Raw genomic sequence first — 21,653 nt, 5'->3', positions numbered from 1 at the left:
TCCCTCTATATTTGTCCTTTCCTCTCTCTTCTCTCTCTCCAAGAAAATATAGTCATATTTTCTTTTTTGAACAAGAAATATAGTCATGTTTTCTATTATTTGTTGCTGACCATGTTCTTTCTTTTGAAGAATCATTGTAAAGAAAGCATAAAATTCTAAAAACAATAATTTTTTAACCTTTGGAAAGTCATTAATAGATTTCTCAAAAAGAATGTGAACAATGGGATTAGTATATTTGGTAAAAAACAACACTAATTTATTTGGTCAAAAAATAGCATAAAAGTTAATGTCCATACTACCTATTTAAATAATATAAACTATATTTAATTTTATTACAAGTCTTTTGAAAATGTTTTGTGTCTTTTGAAAGTGAATTATAGATTTGTTTTATAAAAATAATGCCAATATGACCAATTTAAATAATTAATTTCATCTTTCAAAAAAATAATAATTAATTTCATATATAGTTTTATTAAAAGTCATTTACAAATGTTTTAGCGATAATGATATAATATAAACATATAATGTTTATATCCAATGTTTTATCTTATCTTAATGTTTTCATGTGTATCTGATGATAAATTAGAATATACCATATAATGTTCTATTAGATATTTTACGTAAACAAATAATTATAGATATGTAAATGGAAAAATTACAATGTGTGACAAAATTATATTTAATTTGTAAAAATATCAAATTAAAATTATAAGATTTCATTACATTTTTCTTTTGTTTTAAATATTATAATTCATAGATTATTTTCAATTATATTTAATAGTGTTTTAATTTTTTTTTATTTAAAGGTATATCTGGAAGTGAAAAAGCTACTCCAAAATCATGTATTCTCTTTACTCCAAAATCATTTATTTTTCATTTAAAATATATTAAATTTTATTAGATATTAAATTTTATGTCCTCGTGAGCTTAGCTCCGTTGTTATGAACAATGCATAATATATGTTCGAACCCTGACCGCCACCAAAAAAGATATTAAATTTTATATTTTATATTATATTCTATAAGAGTAAATGGTGAATTGTTTTTTCATTCTATCACATTAGTTTAAGTAAAGAGACATGATAGATTAATTGACATGATTGAAACATGTTTCTTTTATCTCGACCATCAAACGTATCCTTAAGGTTTTTCATAGAAATGAAAAAAATCTTACCATTAAAGTGTTCAAACTTCAAATCTATCTATTAAAAATTTGATGTATATTTTTATCATGACCATGAAGTCTCTTATTTTCATTAGAAAGATTATAAATACTCCATTCCAAACAATCTCGTAAAAAACCATCTTAATTATATCAAGGTATAATAAAAAAAAAAAACTTGTAAAGGTAGATTAGATTGTAATTTCTTAACTCTCATTGTTTTGAAATAAAATAAGGGAAAAAGTTATGCAATGAAGAAAATAATTTGACAAGACATAATGAAAATCATGAACATAAAAGTGTGTGAGAGAGAGAGAGAGATGGTATACCAACAAGGAATGAGCAAGCTTTCCAACGACCTGTCTTGGATCTTAGAACAGGTTTTCCATTAAGATCAATAGTCCCATCTTGTGTGTACTCAGTTGCAATGCCTTCTTCCATTGGCATAATAATATTTTGGAGCATCAACAAAGCAAATATAAATTTGTTTTCTCTAACAAAGGAACCACACTAATTTATAGAGATAGATTGAGGTTCTTTAGGCCAATTAACTGTCAATTTATATTTGATCTAATCAACAATAATAAAATACTGTTTTTTTTTTTGTTGCCAAATATAAAAAGTATCTGTAATCAATTTTTATAAAAAGTTTTTATAAAATATTGTTATATAATCAACTATACTAACAAAAGTTTTCACCAGAATGGAATAACTACAAAAAAAAGAAAATTGAATAACTTTTTCTTTAAAGAAGTTTTGTAGCTGACCACCTTTAAATGCAGGTTTCTATCATAGAAATTCACATACATCTTTTTTGGACATAAGAAATTTACATTACATCGTTTGTGCATTTGTGTCTACTTTATATTTTATTTTATAAAAGTACTATTTGGAAACTATTTAAAAGTGAACTAAGAAAATAATAAATGAAAAAAGAGTGTAAAACGATAAAAAAATAAAAATTAATTTCTCATTTTTTTGCTTATTAGTTATTAACTTTTTTTTTATTTACTTGGACGAGAAAGACATGAAAGTAAATCCCACAATATGAACTTGTATGAGTTTTCTGATGTGCATATTTGGTGTGACACTTGTGGCAGGGGTTTGAATCATATATATGTCGAACAAGAGTTATATCCATGTCAGATTTACATGAGTTTTTCCGATGTGCATATTTGGTGTGACACTTGTTTGATTCTTACATGGACACCGACACATCGACATTGCTAACTTAAAAAACATTGGACACCGACACCTCTACATATATATTAATTTATAAAAGATCAAAATTGAGAATCAAAATATTTGAACAATTTATTTCATTTAAAAGAAAAATTAAAACAAGATGTTTATCTTATCAGATTCGGTGAGACCTAAAGACGAGGAACCGTTGAAAGAATGATGATATGTTGATGGTGCTTGACCGAGGTCCATGGATGAATGAAGGGGGACATACCTCCAACACACAAGTCAATATGTGATTGAGATGAGTAGCTAGTGTTAGAATGAGGCATACCATGGAGATAAGAGTTGGGTCTAATTGGGTCTTTACCTTGTGAATGGTCTATGACTCTCAAGGGACACGTAAAAGTAGATTAAAAAAAAGTTATAATTGGATCCATCATAAACGACATGGTTCTCTCTGAGGGGTCATTATTCTGGTGCGGACTAGGGTGAGTCCATGTTATAGTCCGTCTATGTGTAGACTGTGACGGGTATGTGGATCTAGTCAAGTGTGTTTGACCTTTTATTTGCCCATCTACAATTGAAAAACCTAAAAATATTGTAATCAATTTTAATATCTTTGATCGCTAAATTTAATATCTTTAATCACTAAACAATCAACATTTTTAATCTTTATAGATGTGGTTGAGATATGTTTAACAAGTCTCTAAGCAAATTATTATTTTTTAAACTTGTCTGAGTTGTCTGATACGGGTTCGAACACCGATCTATGGAAATCAAAGCTAAGAAAATAACAAAATTGGACATTTGTATGAATTTTGACTGACGTCGGACACCAAAACACGCCTAGTCTTAGAGGTGTTATGCTTTCATAGTTTGTTAGTTTTATTTGTGTAGGGTAAATTCTCTAGGGTTTTGTCCATAGGTCATAGTTTACTAGTTAAATTGAAGAAATATTATTATAGTAACTGGGGTTTGAATGACATCTCACTCACTTATATATGTGAGTTTTCAAATGGTTATTGCTATTTTGTATATCTAAAAAAAAATATTTAGAGCTTCCAAATTGTCTCGTTAGAACCAACAATTCATTTAGCTTAAAATGTTGATTTAGCTGAACCTCTTATTTTATAAATCAATGTTCGTTCATCATCTTTGCAAAAATGTTCATAATCGGTGATAAGACATTCAACATTTAAAATGAAGTCTTCCTTAAAAAAAACATTTAAAATGAAGAATAAAAAACTTCTTCACACTAGTTGAAAATTGAAAACCATTTTAAATGAATATACCACAAGAAATTTATTTTTCACCTAATTTGGCTTCCATTCAGTCAAACAATCGGAGACTTTGTACAAGCCATGACACTTAAAGTCGGGGGCGCAAGGCCGGTCCTAAATTTTTTGTTGCCCTGGAAGAATAAATAAAGTGTGCCATTTTAATTATTAGTACATCTCTCTTTTTATATTTTTTGTTGCAAAAGATTCATTATAAACTTTAGCTCCGGACACAGAACTTTGAAACAACCATAAAATTACTAGAGAGAATGTTTATAGAGAAGAAGATAAGTTTTATGAAATATATGAGTTGTTCCATTCAAGTTGATTGGCCTAATTATATAGTTGAGGTAGTTACAAAATGATCCATTGGAAAATTCTACAACTATATCCACTCACAAATGACACCTCACCAAATCTATCTTCGGTTCTAAGTTAAAATGCAATGAAGGAAATTAACAAAACCAAATAAACCATAGGCTAGGAATAATATATGATTGCAGTACGTGGTATGTAAATACTAAAACAAAACGTATCAGCAAGAAACATGAATTTGTTGCGTTGAATAGTTTTGGTTTTGGAGAAATTTTTTTGAATGGAGGAAGTAAAATGAGAGAAGGATTCTAACGTGATGGTGGTGGATGAGTTCTTTGTGATTTTTTTTTTCTTTTTTTAATGAAATGTATATGGAGCTGGAGTTAAAATTATGACATTGATTAATGTGGTGTGTATATGTTGTTTGGGATTGAAAAGAACATAGACGAGTTAATGAAAATATGAGTTTGATGAATTTTTACGAGTGATGAATTGTTGGCAAATTAGGAATTTGGTGTTGAAGATGAAGGTTAAAGAAGGGAATACTTTTTAGGGTTTGATGTTTTAATTAAAATATTTTGTATGTAAATATGAGAAAAACAATTAAATTAAACAATTATATTTTGATATAATGCAATTTTTTTAATTGTAGAAATGAGTCAAATGCTACTTAACCAATATACGTATGGCACATCGTAAAAAATTTGCCATATCATCAAGAAAGTACATCCAACCAAGCCATATTTGCACGGACCATTTGCTATTTAAACTTATTTTTTAATATATTTAGTTAATAAATCTATTTGTTAAAAATATGTAGAAACAAGACAAAAAAATTATCACTTGATAGATAAATTTATTTTTTCTATTTTGATACTTTGAATATCTATAGTAACTACAAGATAATTTTGTTGACAACGAAAATTGTCAACCTTATTTTGATACTTTCAATATCTATAGTAACTTACTCCAGAGATAATTTTGTCGACAACGAAAATTGTCAACCTAAGAGTCCTAAAATTTTATTTTATTTCATATTTATATTTTACCCCTTCGTTAAATTCCGTCCAGCTCCGCCACTCATCAAAGATGTAGTATAATCTTCTCGTTTCTGATTTCCGATCAATTGATACCTGCTTTCTTCTCTGTAAGTTTTGTTCCAAGAACTTTTAGAGAGTTAGAAACTTCAGCTCTGGAAACATAGAACTTGGAAACAACCACAAAGAAGACAAAGTTCAAGACATTTAGTATGGCCAAAAATGCATAGTAGTAATCAAGATGAGAAGCATTCAAGTTATTCAAAATCCACCCTCGACCACCATGCTTCTCAGTGACATGTGAAACTGTTGAAAGAAGAAAAGTGCTGAGAAAACTACCAATTCCAGTAGTAGTTAATGAGTATGATGTTCCAAGGCTCTTCATGCTTTCTGGTGCTTGATCATAGAAAAACTCCATTTTTGCACCCTCCAAAAGTGCTTCAGCCACTCCCATAAGGATAAATTGTGGAAGCAAAATGAATATGCTCAATGGAACTTCATGTTTTTTGGCCACACTAAGTCTATGTCTTTCAATCATGGATGCAACTGTCATTATCACTATGTGGATTATGAACCCTACACTCATTCTTTGAAGAAGTGTAATACCTCTAGGATTCTTGGTCAACTTTTGCATAATCTTGACAATGAATCTTTCATAGATTATGTAAGTGAAAATCATGGTCAAAACTGTACATGCAGTTAAACTTGCTGGAGGAATTTTTAAGCTGCCAAGGGATCTGTTAAGAGTTGTTCCTTGCTTTATGAAAAGGGTATTTATTTGAGCAATCATTGCACTTGGAATAAATGTAGCAACCCAAATAGGGATTAAGCTAAGGATTTGTTTGGTTTCCTCTACTTGTGTTATTGTGCATAACATCCATTCGTTACTAGTACTTGAACCAGTGTCCACACATGCCTTGTTAAGGAACCTGCACATGTATACAATACTTAGTCTAACACTCTCTTTCTAACTTATGAAGCATTAATTCTAATACTAACACGAACACCGAGAACGGCATTGACACTAACACGTCGACACTAGCAGTAGTTTGCGAAAATGAATTAATTTAGTGTAATCAAGTATCAGGATATAAGACACGTTTTCGACCAAGCAAAATGGTAGATGTTCTTTTTTGGTTATATTTATGTTTGTGTAGTAGTTTTTAACACTCAGAATGAAATTCATGCATGTCCCACTATTTTGGGAATGGACCGTATATTAAAGTGACGTGACAAACATGAGTTTCACTCGGTAAAAGAGATATATAGTTTTGGGTTAAATATGTTTTTGGTCCCTATAAATATGTCAACTTTTCGTTTTAGTCCCTCTAAAATTTTCCTTCAACTTTTAGTCCCTATAAAATTTTCAATATTCACTTTTGGTCCCTCTTTTAAAGTAAACTCATATGTAGAATTCATATTATTTAATAAAATTTTCCAGAAAAGTTAAAAATATTATAAGAATCACTCCAAAAAAAATTCAGAATTTTTTAACAAAACATGAATTTAATATGATTTTTTATATTTTTTACGGTTAAAAATTCATATTTAATTTGTGTTATGTTAAAAAATTATAATTTTTTTAAGGAAATTTTTTTTAGAATATTTTACACATTTCTGAACAATTTCATTAAAAATACAAAAATTAAATTAAAAATAGGGACCAAAAGTAGTGATTGAAAATTTTATAGGGACTAAATGTTGAAGGAAAAATTTAGAGGGACTAAAACGAAAAATTGACATATTTATAGGGACCAAAAACATATTTAACCCTATAGTTTTTGAAAGAGTGTTCCTTGTAAAATCAAATGATCAAGTAAAAGTGAGTACGGTAGGATTTATATACTTGAATGTTTGAGTGAGATCAATCCTGAATTTGCCTTTCTTTGTATACTCTTCCAAACTAAGCTCATATAATTCTTTAGGGTCATCAGGAACAACTACATCAAATTTCCTTATAGCTGCCACAATGACCTTAGCCATGCTAATAAATGGACTCCCTTTAATCAATTTGTGTCTATAAAAAGGTGTGCCTGCCAAGAATGTGATGATTGATATTGCAAGTCCAAGAGTTGGAAGAGCATATCCAAGAGTCCAACCCACATTATCTTGTACATACACTATAACTGTGAATGCAAATAATGACCCAAAGACAATGCAAGACATCCACCAGTTGAAGAATGAGAGCTTAAGTGATTTTTCTTTAGGGTCAAAATCGTCAAACTGGTCAGCACCAATGGTTGAAATGTTGGGTTTGGTCCCACCTGTTCCCACTGCTATAATGTAGAGGGCAGTGTAGAACACAAATAGTGTTTGTGTGGAAGCTTCCTTGCATTTTGTAACATCCATTTCATGGCATTTAGGTGGCTTTAGGCTTGGTAGGGAAACAGATAGTGTAAGTAGACACATACCCTGCCAATAACCAAAACTAATAAATTATTATAAAGGAAATAGGCACTTTTAGATTTTTAAATAGTAAGATTTTATACAAATGTGTGTATTTAATGTATTATAAAGGAAATAGGCACTTTTAGATTTTTTAATAGTAAGATTTTATATAAATGTGTGTATTTAATGTATTGAAGGTTGAAATATTTGACTTTTTAATTAAATGTATTGGAACAATTTTTTTTTATTTGAAATTCTTAAATATTTTCCTTACAACACTCGTTAGCAAAACCCTTATTATTATGTTCTCGTGAGCTTAGCTCAGTTGGTATGGATAATGCATAAAATATGCAAGGTCTAGGGTTCAAACCCCGACCATCACCAAAAAACCCTTATTATAAGACCTTATCCAATATACTAAGCAAGATATGTTTTTTTTTTTTTTTTTGAAAGGAAGCAAGATATGTTTTAACTACAAATAAACACAAATCAAGAGTTCTGTCCTTTGTACTCCCCATTCTCTCATTGTTATTTTACAAAAGTGAAATTAGTTTATGATTTAGGTGATTCTCTAATTACAATTAGTTTTGTATTGAAATACCAGATATATCAAATATGCTTTATATTTGGAAAACTTGATATTTACAAAAAAAGTCTTATATCCTAACAATAAAGGACTAACATGCACAAATATAGTGTGATAGAATTTAGATGTGGATATATATTTTTTCTTTACAAGATTAGATGTAGATATATAATAATAATAATAATAATAATAATAATAATAATAATAATAATAATTTTTTTTTGAAACAATAATAATAATAATAATTGTTATTATTATAATAAAATAATAATTACATAGTTTAACCTTTTTCTTTTAAAAATTTAGTTATTACCCTTTATCCGGGCACGCCTTCTCCATTGGCTTAGGCGTTTCAATATATTTTGCTCATTGAAAAAACAAATTACATTTTTAGTGAGATTATATTTACCTCATCGTCGAACTCAGGATTATAAGGATCATTTTCTTATAAAATCGGGAGGTTAACACAAAAAAAAAAAATATAGTAGTTTAAAATTGAAATGTAATCAAGAGACATACATACCGATAAATAAACAAAGGCAGAAATGACAAAAGTCCAATAGCGTCCAAGATGAGCATCAGCAATGTAAGCACCTAATATGGGAGTCATAAAAACAGTGCCAACCCAATTGTTGACATTGTTGGAAGAGATGACAGTGCCTTGGTGAAGCTTCTTTGTCAAATACACAAACAAATTTGATGATATTCCAAAATAAGCAATTCTTTCAAATATCCCATACACTGCAGTAGACATGAATTCATTCAAGCAAAATTAACAATTCAATTCAATGGGTAATATGGTTTGAATGCATGAGAAGCTTATCAACAACATATAAGGTTTACTTCCTAATGAGCATGCTTTGATCATCTTAAGCAAAGTTGGAGCTCTATACTGAATGACCATTATTTTCTTTGTTGGTAAAGATAAAATTTTAGATTAGAGGAGACACAACTGCTCTAAGTGACCATTATATTTTATTAGATATTAATTTTATATTCTAAATTACACTCTATAAGAGTAAATGGTAAACTTATTCTCTTTTATTCTACCCATCCTCAAATGTCTCCTTAAGGTTTTTGCTTACAAATTAAAAAAATTGATATATATTATATCATGACCATAATGTCTCTTATTTTTTATTGTAAAGATTATAAATAATCCACGGTCATATCGATATGACCGACCAAACAATTTTGGCATTTTTTTCGGTTGAGTTAGGACAGGACATGTGAATAAAATATGTTAATTTTTTTTTTGAGAGAAAAATATGTTAATTGTACTTATTTTGAGAGAAAAATATGTTAATTGTACTAAGGAATAATTGAACAATATATATAGGTAGATTAAATTGTACTGTGGATGCATGAGTGTCCGAATAACATTTTTCTAGTGAAAATCATGACCATAAAGTGTGTGAGAGAGAAATGTTACCAACAAGAAATGAGCAAGCTTTCCAACCACCTGTCTTGGATCTGAGAACAGATTTTCCTTTAAGATCAATAGTTCCATCTTTTGTGTACTCATTTCCAATCATGCCTTCTTCCATTGCCATAATATTTTTTTTTAGGAGCCTCAACAAAGCAAATATATTTGTGTTATCCATCAAATGAACTATACTAATTTATAGAGATGACTCCGTGTTCTAGGGGGCAAATAAATTTCATTTTATGGAATGTAGTCAACATCAATATTTTTTTTTTGACAAATATAAATAGTTTTCGCAATAATTTTTTATAAAATATTGTGAAATAATCACTAAAAAATGTTTTCATCAGAATAGAATAACTTTTTTTTAACAAGGAATTAATATTTCTATTTCTTTTAAATAAACGAAATGACAATAATCACTAAAAAATCACATACACAAGTGGAGGAACTGAAGTTTGAAGGTCGATCACAACTTTCAGCCCAACAATTTCGACATTCTTGTTAAAGTATGATAAAAAGTAAAGAAGAAAGGAAGAGAAATGAAATTTGTAAAAAAAAAATACTCATTTTGTTTCAAAACACATGTTGTTTATGATTTTTACACATATATTAATAACTGTAATAGATAGAGGAAAGAGTTTGACAAAAAAAAAAAGAATAGTAATTTTACAAATTTTTTGTGAACTAAGAGTGAGAAGAACATCAATGAGAAGCGTAAACTTCCATCATTTGCCACTCACTCATATAAATATATTATTAGAAAAAAGGGAAATATTGTACAAGCTATCTTATTGATTATTAGTATGTTTCTTTCTGTTATAAATGCAAAGTGAAATACAATGTTCCTTTGGAAGTAAAGCAAGTTGCATTAGTTAAAGGATCTAATTGAAGAATTTTTTTTTTTTTAAGAAAAGAAGAAAATGATATTATAGTGAATACTGAAAATAAAATTCATTTTAATTTTTTTGATGAAAAAATATAAACAAAATCTATTTTAATTTTTTTTTTATTAAATTGACACTCGTTGTGAAATAGAGACTATGAATTTCTTTTTTACAAACAGTATAATAGCCCGTTTGTTATAGCTTTTTTAAGAAAAAAATCACTTATTTTAAAAAAATAATCACTTTTAAGAGTTTTGCATCCGTTTGTTACAGCTTTTTAAAAAAATCAGAATCCAAAAAAAAAAAAATCTAAAAACAGCTTCAAATGAGAAGCTGTTAAGAGCAGCTTTTCAAAAAATAGATTTTTTTTAGAGGAGAGAGAAAATATTGTTTAAAAGAATGAGCTAATTTTGTAACAAAAAATCCCTTTTATATAGTTGTATCCAAACAAACTAGATTATTTGTTTAAAAAAAGTGATTTTTATTACGGTAAACAAACGCAAAATAGATTCTGATTTTTCATAAAATCTCTAAAATATAATCTCTAAATTATTTTATGTCAAAATCACTTTTATTTTAATCCGTATCAAACGGTCACAATGCAAAAATATGGCTTAGTGGCATACTGGCAGTATTTTGTAATAAACTCAAAACTTGAGTCAACCTTGGAAGACATTTTTGGCTTCGAGGAAAATTACAGGCAGGGAAACACGTTAGAAAAAGACAGTCAAGTCTCTTTCTGCATCGCTAGTCATTCCCGGCATGGAAAAAATGGGAGCTGCCTAAAGATATATGAGGAGTTAATGGGGAAAATAGAAAAAAGTGTTGCTAACTTGTGTTCTCACTTCTAAGTGTACGTACCTCTTAAATAATCCAAACGTAGAAATTTTGTTTTCCCTCCTTCATTAATTATAAGATTCTTTTTAAACTTTTCTTTGTCTTTTAACTAGTGTGTGTTCCCGCGCCATGCGCGGGATAATTTTTTATTTTTAATATTTTTAATAATTTGTTTATTTTAAAGTATCATATGATATAGTTTGTTTATTTTTACGATGAAAGTTAAAATGATTGATATTCTTCATATATTTATATATAATGTGTATAGTATTTATCAAAAAATTATAAATTTATTCAATATATATAACTGTAAAAATTATTTGCTTCAATTATCAACGGTGCTAGAAAATATTTTGAAAACTGACTTCGGATAATAAATTCAAATTGTGTTGTTTGACAGGGCTAGATTGAGAGTGATCCTCGCTCTCCATCGCAATCCTTCAAAATATTTTTCACTCCCATTCTCCACCACAGGAAGATTTTCACTTTTTTTTTTTGAAGAAGCTAAATAGCCCACCTAAATTGGCACCGGAAAGAATTGAACCTGAGACCTTGCGGAGGAGCACACTCCCAAGACCCAAGCCAATACCACCAGGTCAACCCAAGTGGGTTAGGAAGATTTTCACTCTTGTCCCCGTCCTTGCATATCTCCACGGGTTTCTCTGGAGAATTCATATATATATATATATATATATATATATATATATATAATCTCTATTATATCCTTATGAATACATCAAAAGAGAAAATTTCGTACACAATTTCCTCTTAGAGTTGATTCTTAAACTTGTAGATCAATGTTATTCATATAAAAGCATCAATTTGGTCTCCCTAAATAGCAAAGATTCGAACATCATATTTTAAACAAAAAATACAAAAACCAAAACGATATGAAAGAAAATATCTTTCGATCCATTACAACAGACCCCATGAAAAATGGAAGTTTCTTATTTTCGTAGTCATGAATAAAATAAGCATGCATGCACAACTCTCAGAACCAATATCCATGATTATTTTTCCAAGAGATGCATCAGAAATGAAATCGTGTTTCAGATACATTTTTTAAAAAAAAGGTATGGAAATATCAAAGAATATATGAATTTAAAAATGATTTTGTTATTGAATTTTAGTCTCCCAAAAACTCTATTATTTATATGCAACAACACAATTTATTGATATTGAAATCATAACGTAACAGTTATTTTTTTATTAATTATTAATTCAACAGTTTAAGAAACCGTTTAGAATATTTATTGTTCTTGGGTTGTAACCAACTAAGTTTTTAAAGTAAGATTTATTTACTTATAAATGAAATGTTTTCTTAATAATTATTATTTTCATGTAAATAATAAATATTTTCAAGGTTTGATGAAAATTTTGCCACATAGCACATGTCAGTTAAAACAGGGGTGGCCCTGAGCATGGGCCGGGACATAAGTGTCAGTGTCGTAAAGATACAATGGTCTCTTAAGAGTAGGTTTTAAATTATCTATTTATTTATTAAATACTCATATAATTCTTTTTTATGATATAATAGTAAAATCAAACGATTTCTTAGAGAAGGAGGAGGATGAAGAATATAAACATTAGATTATGATTCATATGTGCTATTGGAGCATGAATCTAGTTTAGAGTCACTTGGTTCACATTTCAAAGATCCATACTCGTGTTCTTTTTGCACAATGTCAAATGAAAATGTGCAAATCTCCAAGTTCAATTCTTTTATCCTTGTATATTTTTTGTTAATTTTTTTATTGGGCCACCATTTCATGATTTATCCAAGGCATCCAAATTCAAAGGATCGACCCCGAATTAAAATTATACATAGAAAAAGGTTTTAAGAAAAAAATTAGAACCCACTTGGGTTGGTCTGATGGTGTTGGTTTGTGACCTTGGATTGTGCTTTTATCAAGTTCTCAGAATCAATTCTCCTCGAGACAATTTCGGTGGGTTAATTTGACTTCTTCAAAAACGTAATTAAAATCAGTTGTACACAATTGACTTAATTGAAATTTGATTTTGTTACTGTATATTTATTTTTGGAACGCAATATAGTTAGACTTACAACTAATTTATATGCCACTTCCTACTTTCGAAGTTATCTTTGCTCAATATTGTTGTTGTGTATGACAAATTTGATGGAGAAAAATGAGAACATGACATAGGATGATGTTAAAAAATACGACTTATATATTGTTTTCGGAATAATAATAGTTCCCAATTTCTAATCAATATACTACTGAGTTTTTTTGGAGAATCATTCATTTATATAAGCAGAAATCTATTAGCACAATGAAAAAAAAATGATATTAAAAAAATATTTTCAAAAAAAAATAAGTAATATATTATTGTATTTGGGTAAATATATATAATCAAAATGATAAGAAAAAAGTGGTAGTCACTTACCAACTAAATAGTTGTCGTCGTAAGAATCAATGAAAATATCAGACGTTAGTCTAAACGAATACATGTTTGTAGGGACTAAAATAGTTTTAGATATTTTGACTTTGTTATTGATTGTGAAATTCAGTTTGTATTTGTTACGTGATGTTCTATACGAACCATTGTTGGAACCAACATCAAATGATAAAATTGTGTACATCATTCCCTCTTGAAGTTGCTTCTTGAACTTGTAAATCAATGTTCTTCTTATAGTAGCATTATTTTGGTTACCCTACATAACAGATAAAAAATTCCTATTTCAAATTAAAAAAATACAAAAAACTAAAACGATATGAATAAAAATACCTCTTGATCCATTAGAACTAACTTCATGGAAAATGGAAGTTTCTTACAACCAAGCATGAACAACCCTCATAACCAATGTCCAGGATAGTTTTTTAGGTGACATATCAGAAATGAAGTCGTGTCTTATAGACATTTTTTTTGCAACAGAAACCCATAAAATAGATGAATAAGAAAATTGTTGTGATTGTGAATTCATTGTACCCCAAAATGTTACTATTTATCTACAAAAATAATATCATAACGTTTATTTTCTATTAATTATTGATTTAAATGTTTTAAAATCAACATTGTTAATATCTTTAATATTATTTTCTCAAAAATATATCTTTTATATTAACCTACAAATTATTAATTATAATATTATTATATGTTTGTAACCGTTCAAAATATATTTCTTTAAAAAAACATTAAAAAAATTAATTAGTATATTATTGTAATTGTGTAACGGACCAAAAAAAGTTGTCTAACAGACCAAAAATCCAAACACAATGTTTTTATATTATTTATTGCAACTTTGTAACCTACCAAATTTTTAATGTATCATATAAATATTAATCGAAACACTAATTATATTAATAATTATTTGATTATAACTGACTATGTATCTTATGCACGATTTAATTTTAAATAAAAAACGGTTTTTTAATCATAATTATTATTAAACATGTATTAAAAATTAGGAGAAATTTTTGGAACAAATGTCAAGTCATATTTTGATGATGTGGACATCCTTTGAGAAGAGGATTCTTGAAATAGTGCATTTAGAAAAACTCTAAATTGTTAGTATAAAGATATCAAACTATTTCTAAAACTTTTTGAAGTATTCATTTAAAAAACGTATATTGTGTTTCTCTCATGCTATTAATAATTTTATGGATAAATATGAAAAAGTAACATAGTTTTTTAACAAATTTATTATAACAATTATTTTTCACAATACCATAATTTTTGTTGAAGGTTTTAATAATAAGGGAAAGACAAAATATTGAAGAAACAATTTTAAAATTTTTTAAAAATAAATATTCAAATTTTTTGATAAATTATTTGAGTTTTTTAACATGTGCTTTTAAAGATTACGTTGACATTTCTCATTTGTTAAGTAATTATAAAAGGAAATATTCTATTGAAAATTGTGTATTCTACTTTTTAAAAGTTAAAAAAGTGTTAATTTTAATGCAAAACTTGACTTCTTAAAATTTTTACGATGTGCAACATAGAATAAAATTTAATAATAGGTGTAAATTTCAAAAGTTCAGGTTGTTTAGATGTGCAACCTAATTGATCATGTTAGACCTGATATCTCTGGATGGTGGTCTTGAGTGGCCTTTAAGTTGTGGACCTTCGTCAACAACCTTCTTCTTGGACGAAGGAGGGTGGTACTTGTAAAGACACTCCAAGACTCAAGGGAGTAAGCGTCGTGCATATATTAATTAGTTTTAGGATAAAATGTGTGTGAAATTGGACCAATGCTCCTAAGTTAGTATTTATAGTGTAGGTTTGGAGTCTTGGCCCCATGAACCTTTACCTGAAGGACAACTATAATAAGATCACAAGAGACATCTTTGAATCTGTTTTGGACGACCCAGATTGTTCCAAGAGGATCAATATCCCAGTGCGGTCAAGGGACATGTCCATTTCAGGGTTCTTCTAGACCTATGTTGATGGAAATTTGGAATCAACCTTTGTTTGGGCCTTTGCATAGACTGGAGTCGTTGCCTCTAAGCTATTAGTTGATGTAGTCAAGCAATAGCTTTCTTCCAGAGCTTTCGGCATATGAGGTGCAGCCTGTATAAGCTGTCCAAGTGTTGTTCTAATCATCAAGCCTTTAAATTTGTGTTGTGATCGGTATCGTTGGTCCGTGCGGCATGGGTCCATGATGTGAGATCTGACCTTTACGTGGCTTAAATGCAATAGGATTCGTTAAGGAGTTGTGGCCCGTTTAAGAGACCGTATGGGATCAACTTGCGTATCCAGAGGATGTTTGGCTTGCGTGATAGCTTGATTTTGTGCGCTATGTCCCGTTCACATTTCTCCAGATGCGATATATCATATTTACCTTTGTTCTGCCCTTGTAAAAACATCACTAAGTAAAATTAGGGACTCAAAGGAAATTTGAGTGTATGATTCATTTTTTTTTTTGGTAGACTTAACATCCACTTGGTAGGGCCTAATCTGTATTATTTTATTTTGTGATGTGAGATGGATGTTGAAGGATGGTGTCGTTTGATGGTGATGTTTAGGTTGTGCATGTTCTGTCCTAACATGATATTTCACCAATCCATAATGTGCGTGTCTCAAAAGGTTGGAGTTTCTATTCACATATGGGTTATATGATCAAATGGGTAGTAAAAGAGTTTGTGTAATTCTTTTTATTTTCATGTTCTTATGATGAATTAATGTTAAATTCATGCTCTATTTTGCTGTGTGATGTTGGGTATGTAATTATTTGTGAATCCATGATGTTAATATGCTAAATCCATGATTTAATTGTGTCGATGTTGTGTTTTTGAGTTTTATGTTAAAATGAGTGGAATTCATGAAATTTGATGCATGATTGATGTTTTGATGTGTTATAAGTGCTTAATTAAAGTGTAATAACTATTGAGTAATGTTCATCTATCATTTTTAGGTTGAAAGAGGTCAAAAATTGGGATTTTGGGGTGATTTTGGAGTGTTTCCGAGGCCAAAATCATGGTTTTAGTGACAGTCGCAACGCTACGCTGCAACTGGGGCACCCAACTCCCTGCTTACAGTGAGCTGGCCCCCCAGAATGTCAATTCTTGGCGCCTAGCGCCCAAGGGAGTAACAACTTAAGCCGTTTTGTGTGTTTTGATGCTTAGGGGGTGGGTTTCAAGCATTCTTGGGCTTCCTTTGACATTGTTTTGTTGCTTTTTTTATGATTTAATAATGAGTGATGAGTGCTTGCAATGAATTGATCATATATAGTTACTTTGAGGTTGGTATGAAACTTGAAAATGGACTTGAATTGTTAGATTAAACTAGTACATCAAGATGAATAAACATGGAAGGTTTTTGATTGATAATAGTGATTGAAAAACTAGTAAGATAATGGATATATGAATATTGTATATGGTTAATGGGTATGTGCAAACATGGAAACTTGACAAATGTGAATGTTGGAAATTAGATGAGGAATTGAATTGGCGAATCAGTAAATGATGGATTGTGATGGTTATTTGATGATGTATATTTAATGATGTGAATATGATGGATAGTTGTAAGATGTGGAAATTGGAAATGTGTATGTAAAGTTGTCGTATATGAAATTGCGATATATGAAGACGTGTAGATATAAAGATGTGTTGATATGACAATGTGTTGATATAAAAATGTGTTGTTATAAATATGTGATGATATAACAATATGATGATATGACAATGTGATGATATAACTTGATTATCGAGTCATATGTGAATGTGAATTGTCGAGTTTTACTTGGTGTCCATGCATTCATGGTTAGTCTGATTTGACAATGGGGACAAAAATCAGTAACATACTTCTGATACCCAATTTAATATGACGATGTGGGATTAATCAGTAACATAACTCTAATATCCAAAAAACTGGTACCACATGCGTATAGAGTCGAGTTAGTTGTAACATCATGTTTAATTGCTTGTTGGTGTATTTGATTTGAGATTAGTGGATTTTTAGCCTAGAAAGATATTTTAGTCATTTTAGGACTAAGGGTATTTTGGTCATTTGGTGAGCAAGAGTAAACTAGTATTTTTAGTAGGAAGATTATTTTTAGTATTTTGGGAGAATATTCATTTTTACTAAGTTAGAGGTAACTAGTGGTAATTATTTTGAGATGGTAAAATAATGGGTTGTTTTAAAGATTAAATGTGTAGTAACTTTTTATAATTAATTGGTGAGAATTGTTAAGCCTATTATGAATATAGTTACCCTAGCCCATTAATGAAGTATAAAAAGATAACTCATGAGAGGAAATTAGAGTTAGAACATTGATCACTTTCACAATAGAGAGGCTAGATATATTTGAGAGAGAGGAGAAGAATAGAAGAGAAGAGGGAGAACCCATTTGAAGAAAATTGAAGAGGAAGCTAGGATTCTTGCAAATGGTGAAGATTCTTGAAGAATTAGCTTAGGTTAGGTTTGCTATACTAAATAAGCTATAATCTACTTTTCACTTATCTGTCATAATTGATTTGAATGAATTATGATTTTTAGGATTTGAAATGTTAATTTTCGTGCTCACAAATGATTGATGATTTTGGGTATGTGAAATTTGTGGTAAACTTGTTGTTGATGCTTAATTTTCATTATTGATATAAGTTGAAGCGAATACTTTGAGAATTTAGATTAAAATGATAAAAATGATGTAGTTGTTAATTGTTGATGAATTCATGATTATACGTTATGAATATTGTTGGGTATATGTTGGCAATGATAATTCATGCATTGGGTGATGTTAAATGTGTTGTTGTGGTTAAGTTGTTGTGTTTTTATCACTTTTGTGAAAAAAGGTTAAAAGTGGAGAAGTTTGATTTTGATGAATTTGAATGGATTAATGAAGTTGTTATGATGAATTGACTTGAGAGGAATTTATGTTTTCAATCAATGTGTTTTGGTGAGAAATCGTTTGGGAGAAAATCGAGTTTTTGTGTCAAAAGTCGTTTTAAGCACTTTTTTGAAATAAGTGTTTGGGGTGAGTTAAATTAAGTTGGTTTGGGTTGTAAAACTATGTTTTTGAGTGTGTATCAATGTTCTAAGTGTTTGGGAAACGTTTGACGAAAACGGATCAAAAATTGGAATTGTACGTACGAAAACACAAAAAACGAAAAATCAGAATTTTGTGCATGTTAGAGTGGCACGAGCATGAGCCCCTATGGCACGGTCATGCGTGTTTTCACGTGGTTGGGTGGCACGACCGTGTTCTCTATTGGCACGGCCGTGCTAGCCCTTCTATGTTCGGAAAATCTGATTTTTCGTGTTTTGACTACTTTTAAGTATATCAATGGTTCCCAAACACCTAAACCTAATTAGATAGAGTGTAATTAGACTTCTAAGAGTGATTTAATACGGTTTTACTTTGAATATGAATTGGTTTAGAAAATGAAGTAAAAATGAGACGAACTTTACAAATTTTGAGAAATGAATGAACCTTGTAAAGTGAATAAGCTATGATTGATTAACATTGCTATTAGATGATATGTAGGGATGTGAGAATAAAATTCTTCTTTTTGATGATGTTCACGGAGCTACACTCTGTTGGGGCCAATATCTCCATCAACTTCCTCTTGATAGAGTTTGATGTGGGTCCTTCAAATTTAAGGAAACTCCCAATGATGGAGTTACAACCAAGAAATTATCCCATTTCGTGACGAATGCCTCAATGGTCGTGGACACCGCCGATAGCTTTTCGCATGTCGGGTATAGTTCTTTTGCTATGATAGTTGTCTTAGGCACATCTTCCCATTGGTCTATCACAACAGCTGAAAGGGATTGTTTTTTGTCGATGGAAGTCTCCACATTTTCTGCCGGGCCAATTGCTTTGGAGGGATTGATGGTATAGTTTCTTTTCACGTGTTCCTCGCTAATTATCACATGACTCAAATCTTCTCAACCTTTAGATGGATACATTATTCAGTAACGTTCCAATGGCAACAGTGGGAGCAACAAAAAAAAAATCTTATAACTTTGGGGGCGATCGTGGCCTTTACATGGATACTCGATACCTTCCTCCTAAATTTCACGTTGATGCATTCCAACCGTTTCCTTAGCGAATACGTATTCATTTTTTTATCTTCCCCCTTCACCTAGATTGCTTCTCTGTTTTCCCCTTCCCTTGCCAAAAAGCTCCAAGGTTGTTAACGAAGTTGGGTTGTTTACAAGAAGTTGTGAAGTAGGATGTGAACCTCGTTCATGCAAATTCCAGTCCAAGAATCAATGGATAAGTTAGGTTTTTGTACCACTTCATGACTTTTTAAGCTAGTGTCAACACAAGCATCCCTAAAGGAGAGTAAGGCGTTGACCTTTTTATTGTAATCATCGGGGTCTGATGTTTTGTCCAATTTGGAAAGCTAACGACTTCTGGAGGGACCGAGATACAATATAATTGTTGATCCTCATCATGAATGAGTTCCTTGGGACTACCTCATCAGTGATGTCGTTACACGGGAAATCCGTTGTTCCAACTCATTTCTATATGCGGTAAAGGAGAGGAAAACCCGCGGTTGTGTCCTAAACCACGTCCCCATGGCCTCCATTTCCCCCACAACCTCAATTTCCCTAGTTTCATATTCTCCCACCAGACCTGGAAGGGGACCTTTGAAAGTGTAAATTTTCTTCATCATGATGTAGTGAGGCATGGATCCCAAACTTAAGGGGGATTAGGATGGTTGAGTTTACCTCCTAAGGGATGTGTTCTGAAGGAGACTGTTGTTTTGAATCTCTCATGTGGTTAAATCTGGACTGACCGGATTCAACATGGGATATGCGCTTGCCTTGGGCCACGTTGAGTTATGACAGATTCTTGAACACAACGATCAAGTTACAGAGGAGGTCACCCGTTGCTCTTTCCGCGTTCCAATTCGGGGTGGTGGGAGTTGTCATGGAGTTCACATAATTTGGCATTATGGACATAAAGAAAATTTTTTGGGGGTATCACAGATGTTCAGGCGACAATTAGGAATGAGCGATGCGGTTGGAACATCATCATGTTGCTAGGATTTCACTGATTTGGAACAGGAGGAGAGGGGGATGTGCTAGTTCCATCCCTCATATTGGTATTAGGGAAGGGGTGGTTGCGAGTGGCTGTTGAATGAAGGCTTGTTTTAACCATGAATCTCGTTTGAAAAGGAATGGAAAACTTAGTTTGAGTTTCAATCCCCATTGAAGTTGCCATTAATCATACTGGGCATGAGATCTCTTAATGGTGGTGTTGAATAACCTTTGAAAGGAGAACTTTCATAAACAACCTTCTTCTTGGATGACGGGAGTGGTACATATAAGGACACTCCAACACTCAAGTCAACTTTCTTCTTACAAGCCAACGCAGTCAAGGGATGTGTCCATGTCATGGTCCTTATCTTACTTATATCTAATCCTAACATACATTGTTAGCTTAATTGCACAACCCTAATCATACTTACAAGGGCGCCAAAACACTAATCAATTGTGGGTCCACCTAATTAGGTTTAATTTGCCATAACAAATGTGCACAAGTCACAATGAAAAGTTTAGTTTCAAATTTGAAATGCATTTCTCCCTCCTTTGTTGCTATCATTATGTATGGATAGTGTAACCTCTCATAAATAATACATTGGCTAATGTGAAAAATATTTCCCATGCTTTTGTGACCGTGTGTATTCCACATTTCTGCCTATATATTTACTGTCCTTCATGGCTTTTGCCATTCACACTAAGTTCAGCTCACACATAATATCAATGGACGTCAATAACGTCGAGGCACTGTTGTCATACCACTGCTTGATTGGTGAGTATGTATATGTAATAACCTCTCTCTATTTGTGTTTTTCCTTTCTTCTATTTTTTTCGTTATCTGACTCACTTTTGTATTGTTTGTGTACCAACCCCGTTGGATCCCAATCCAACTTCAGAGATTGGCAAAATTGTTATCGAGCTACGTATTAAGTATAGGACTTACGTGGTGAAGTTTAACGTTGAACATGTGGGTTGTCGTGATTTAATATCTCCTGTATTTCTGTCTGTCATAGGTTTTCAATTATACTGACCCATCTACGTCCTTTATTCTATCTATGTTGGCAAGGATTATATTAAGAAGCTGCCCTATTTTATTCT

General features: G+C 30.7%; 1 protein-coding gene across 1 annotated transcript; it reads right to left on the bottom strand.

The window, feature by feature from the left end:
* Positions 1-4,774: 4,774 nt before the first annotated feature.
* On the bottom strand, positions 4,775-9,541 carry LOC146954007 (protein NRT1/ PTR FAMILY 5.2-like). The gene is made up of 4 exons (XM_085713276.1): positions 9,382-9,541; positions 8,473-8,690; positions 6,822-7,387; positions 4,775-5,904 (listed from the first exon to the last, which is right to left on the bottom strand). The coding sequence occupies exons 1-4, from the start codon at positions 9,500-9,502 to the stop codon at positions 5,061-5,063; spliced, it is 1,749 nt and encodes a 582-aa protein (XP_085569402.1). The 5' UTR covers positions 9,503-9,541; the 3' UTR covers positions 4,775-5,060.
* Positions 9,542-21,653: the final 12,112 nt, after the last annotated feature.

The sequence above is a fragment of the Medicago sativa genome, chromosome 1, assembly GCF_051527215.1.
Source record: "Medicago sativa cultivar Bolivia chromosome 1, Bolivia_mono, whole genome shotgun sequence".
NCBI lineage: Eukaryota > Viridiplantae > Streptophyta > Magnoliopsida > Fabales > Fabaceae > Medicago > Medicago sativa.
Note: the sequence above shows the minus strand (reverse complement) of the source record. Positions and strands in the feature narration are given on the sequence as shown.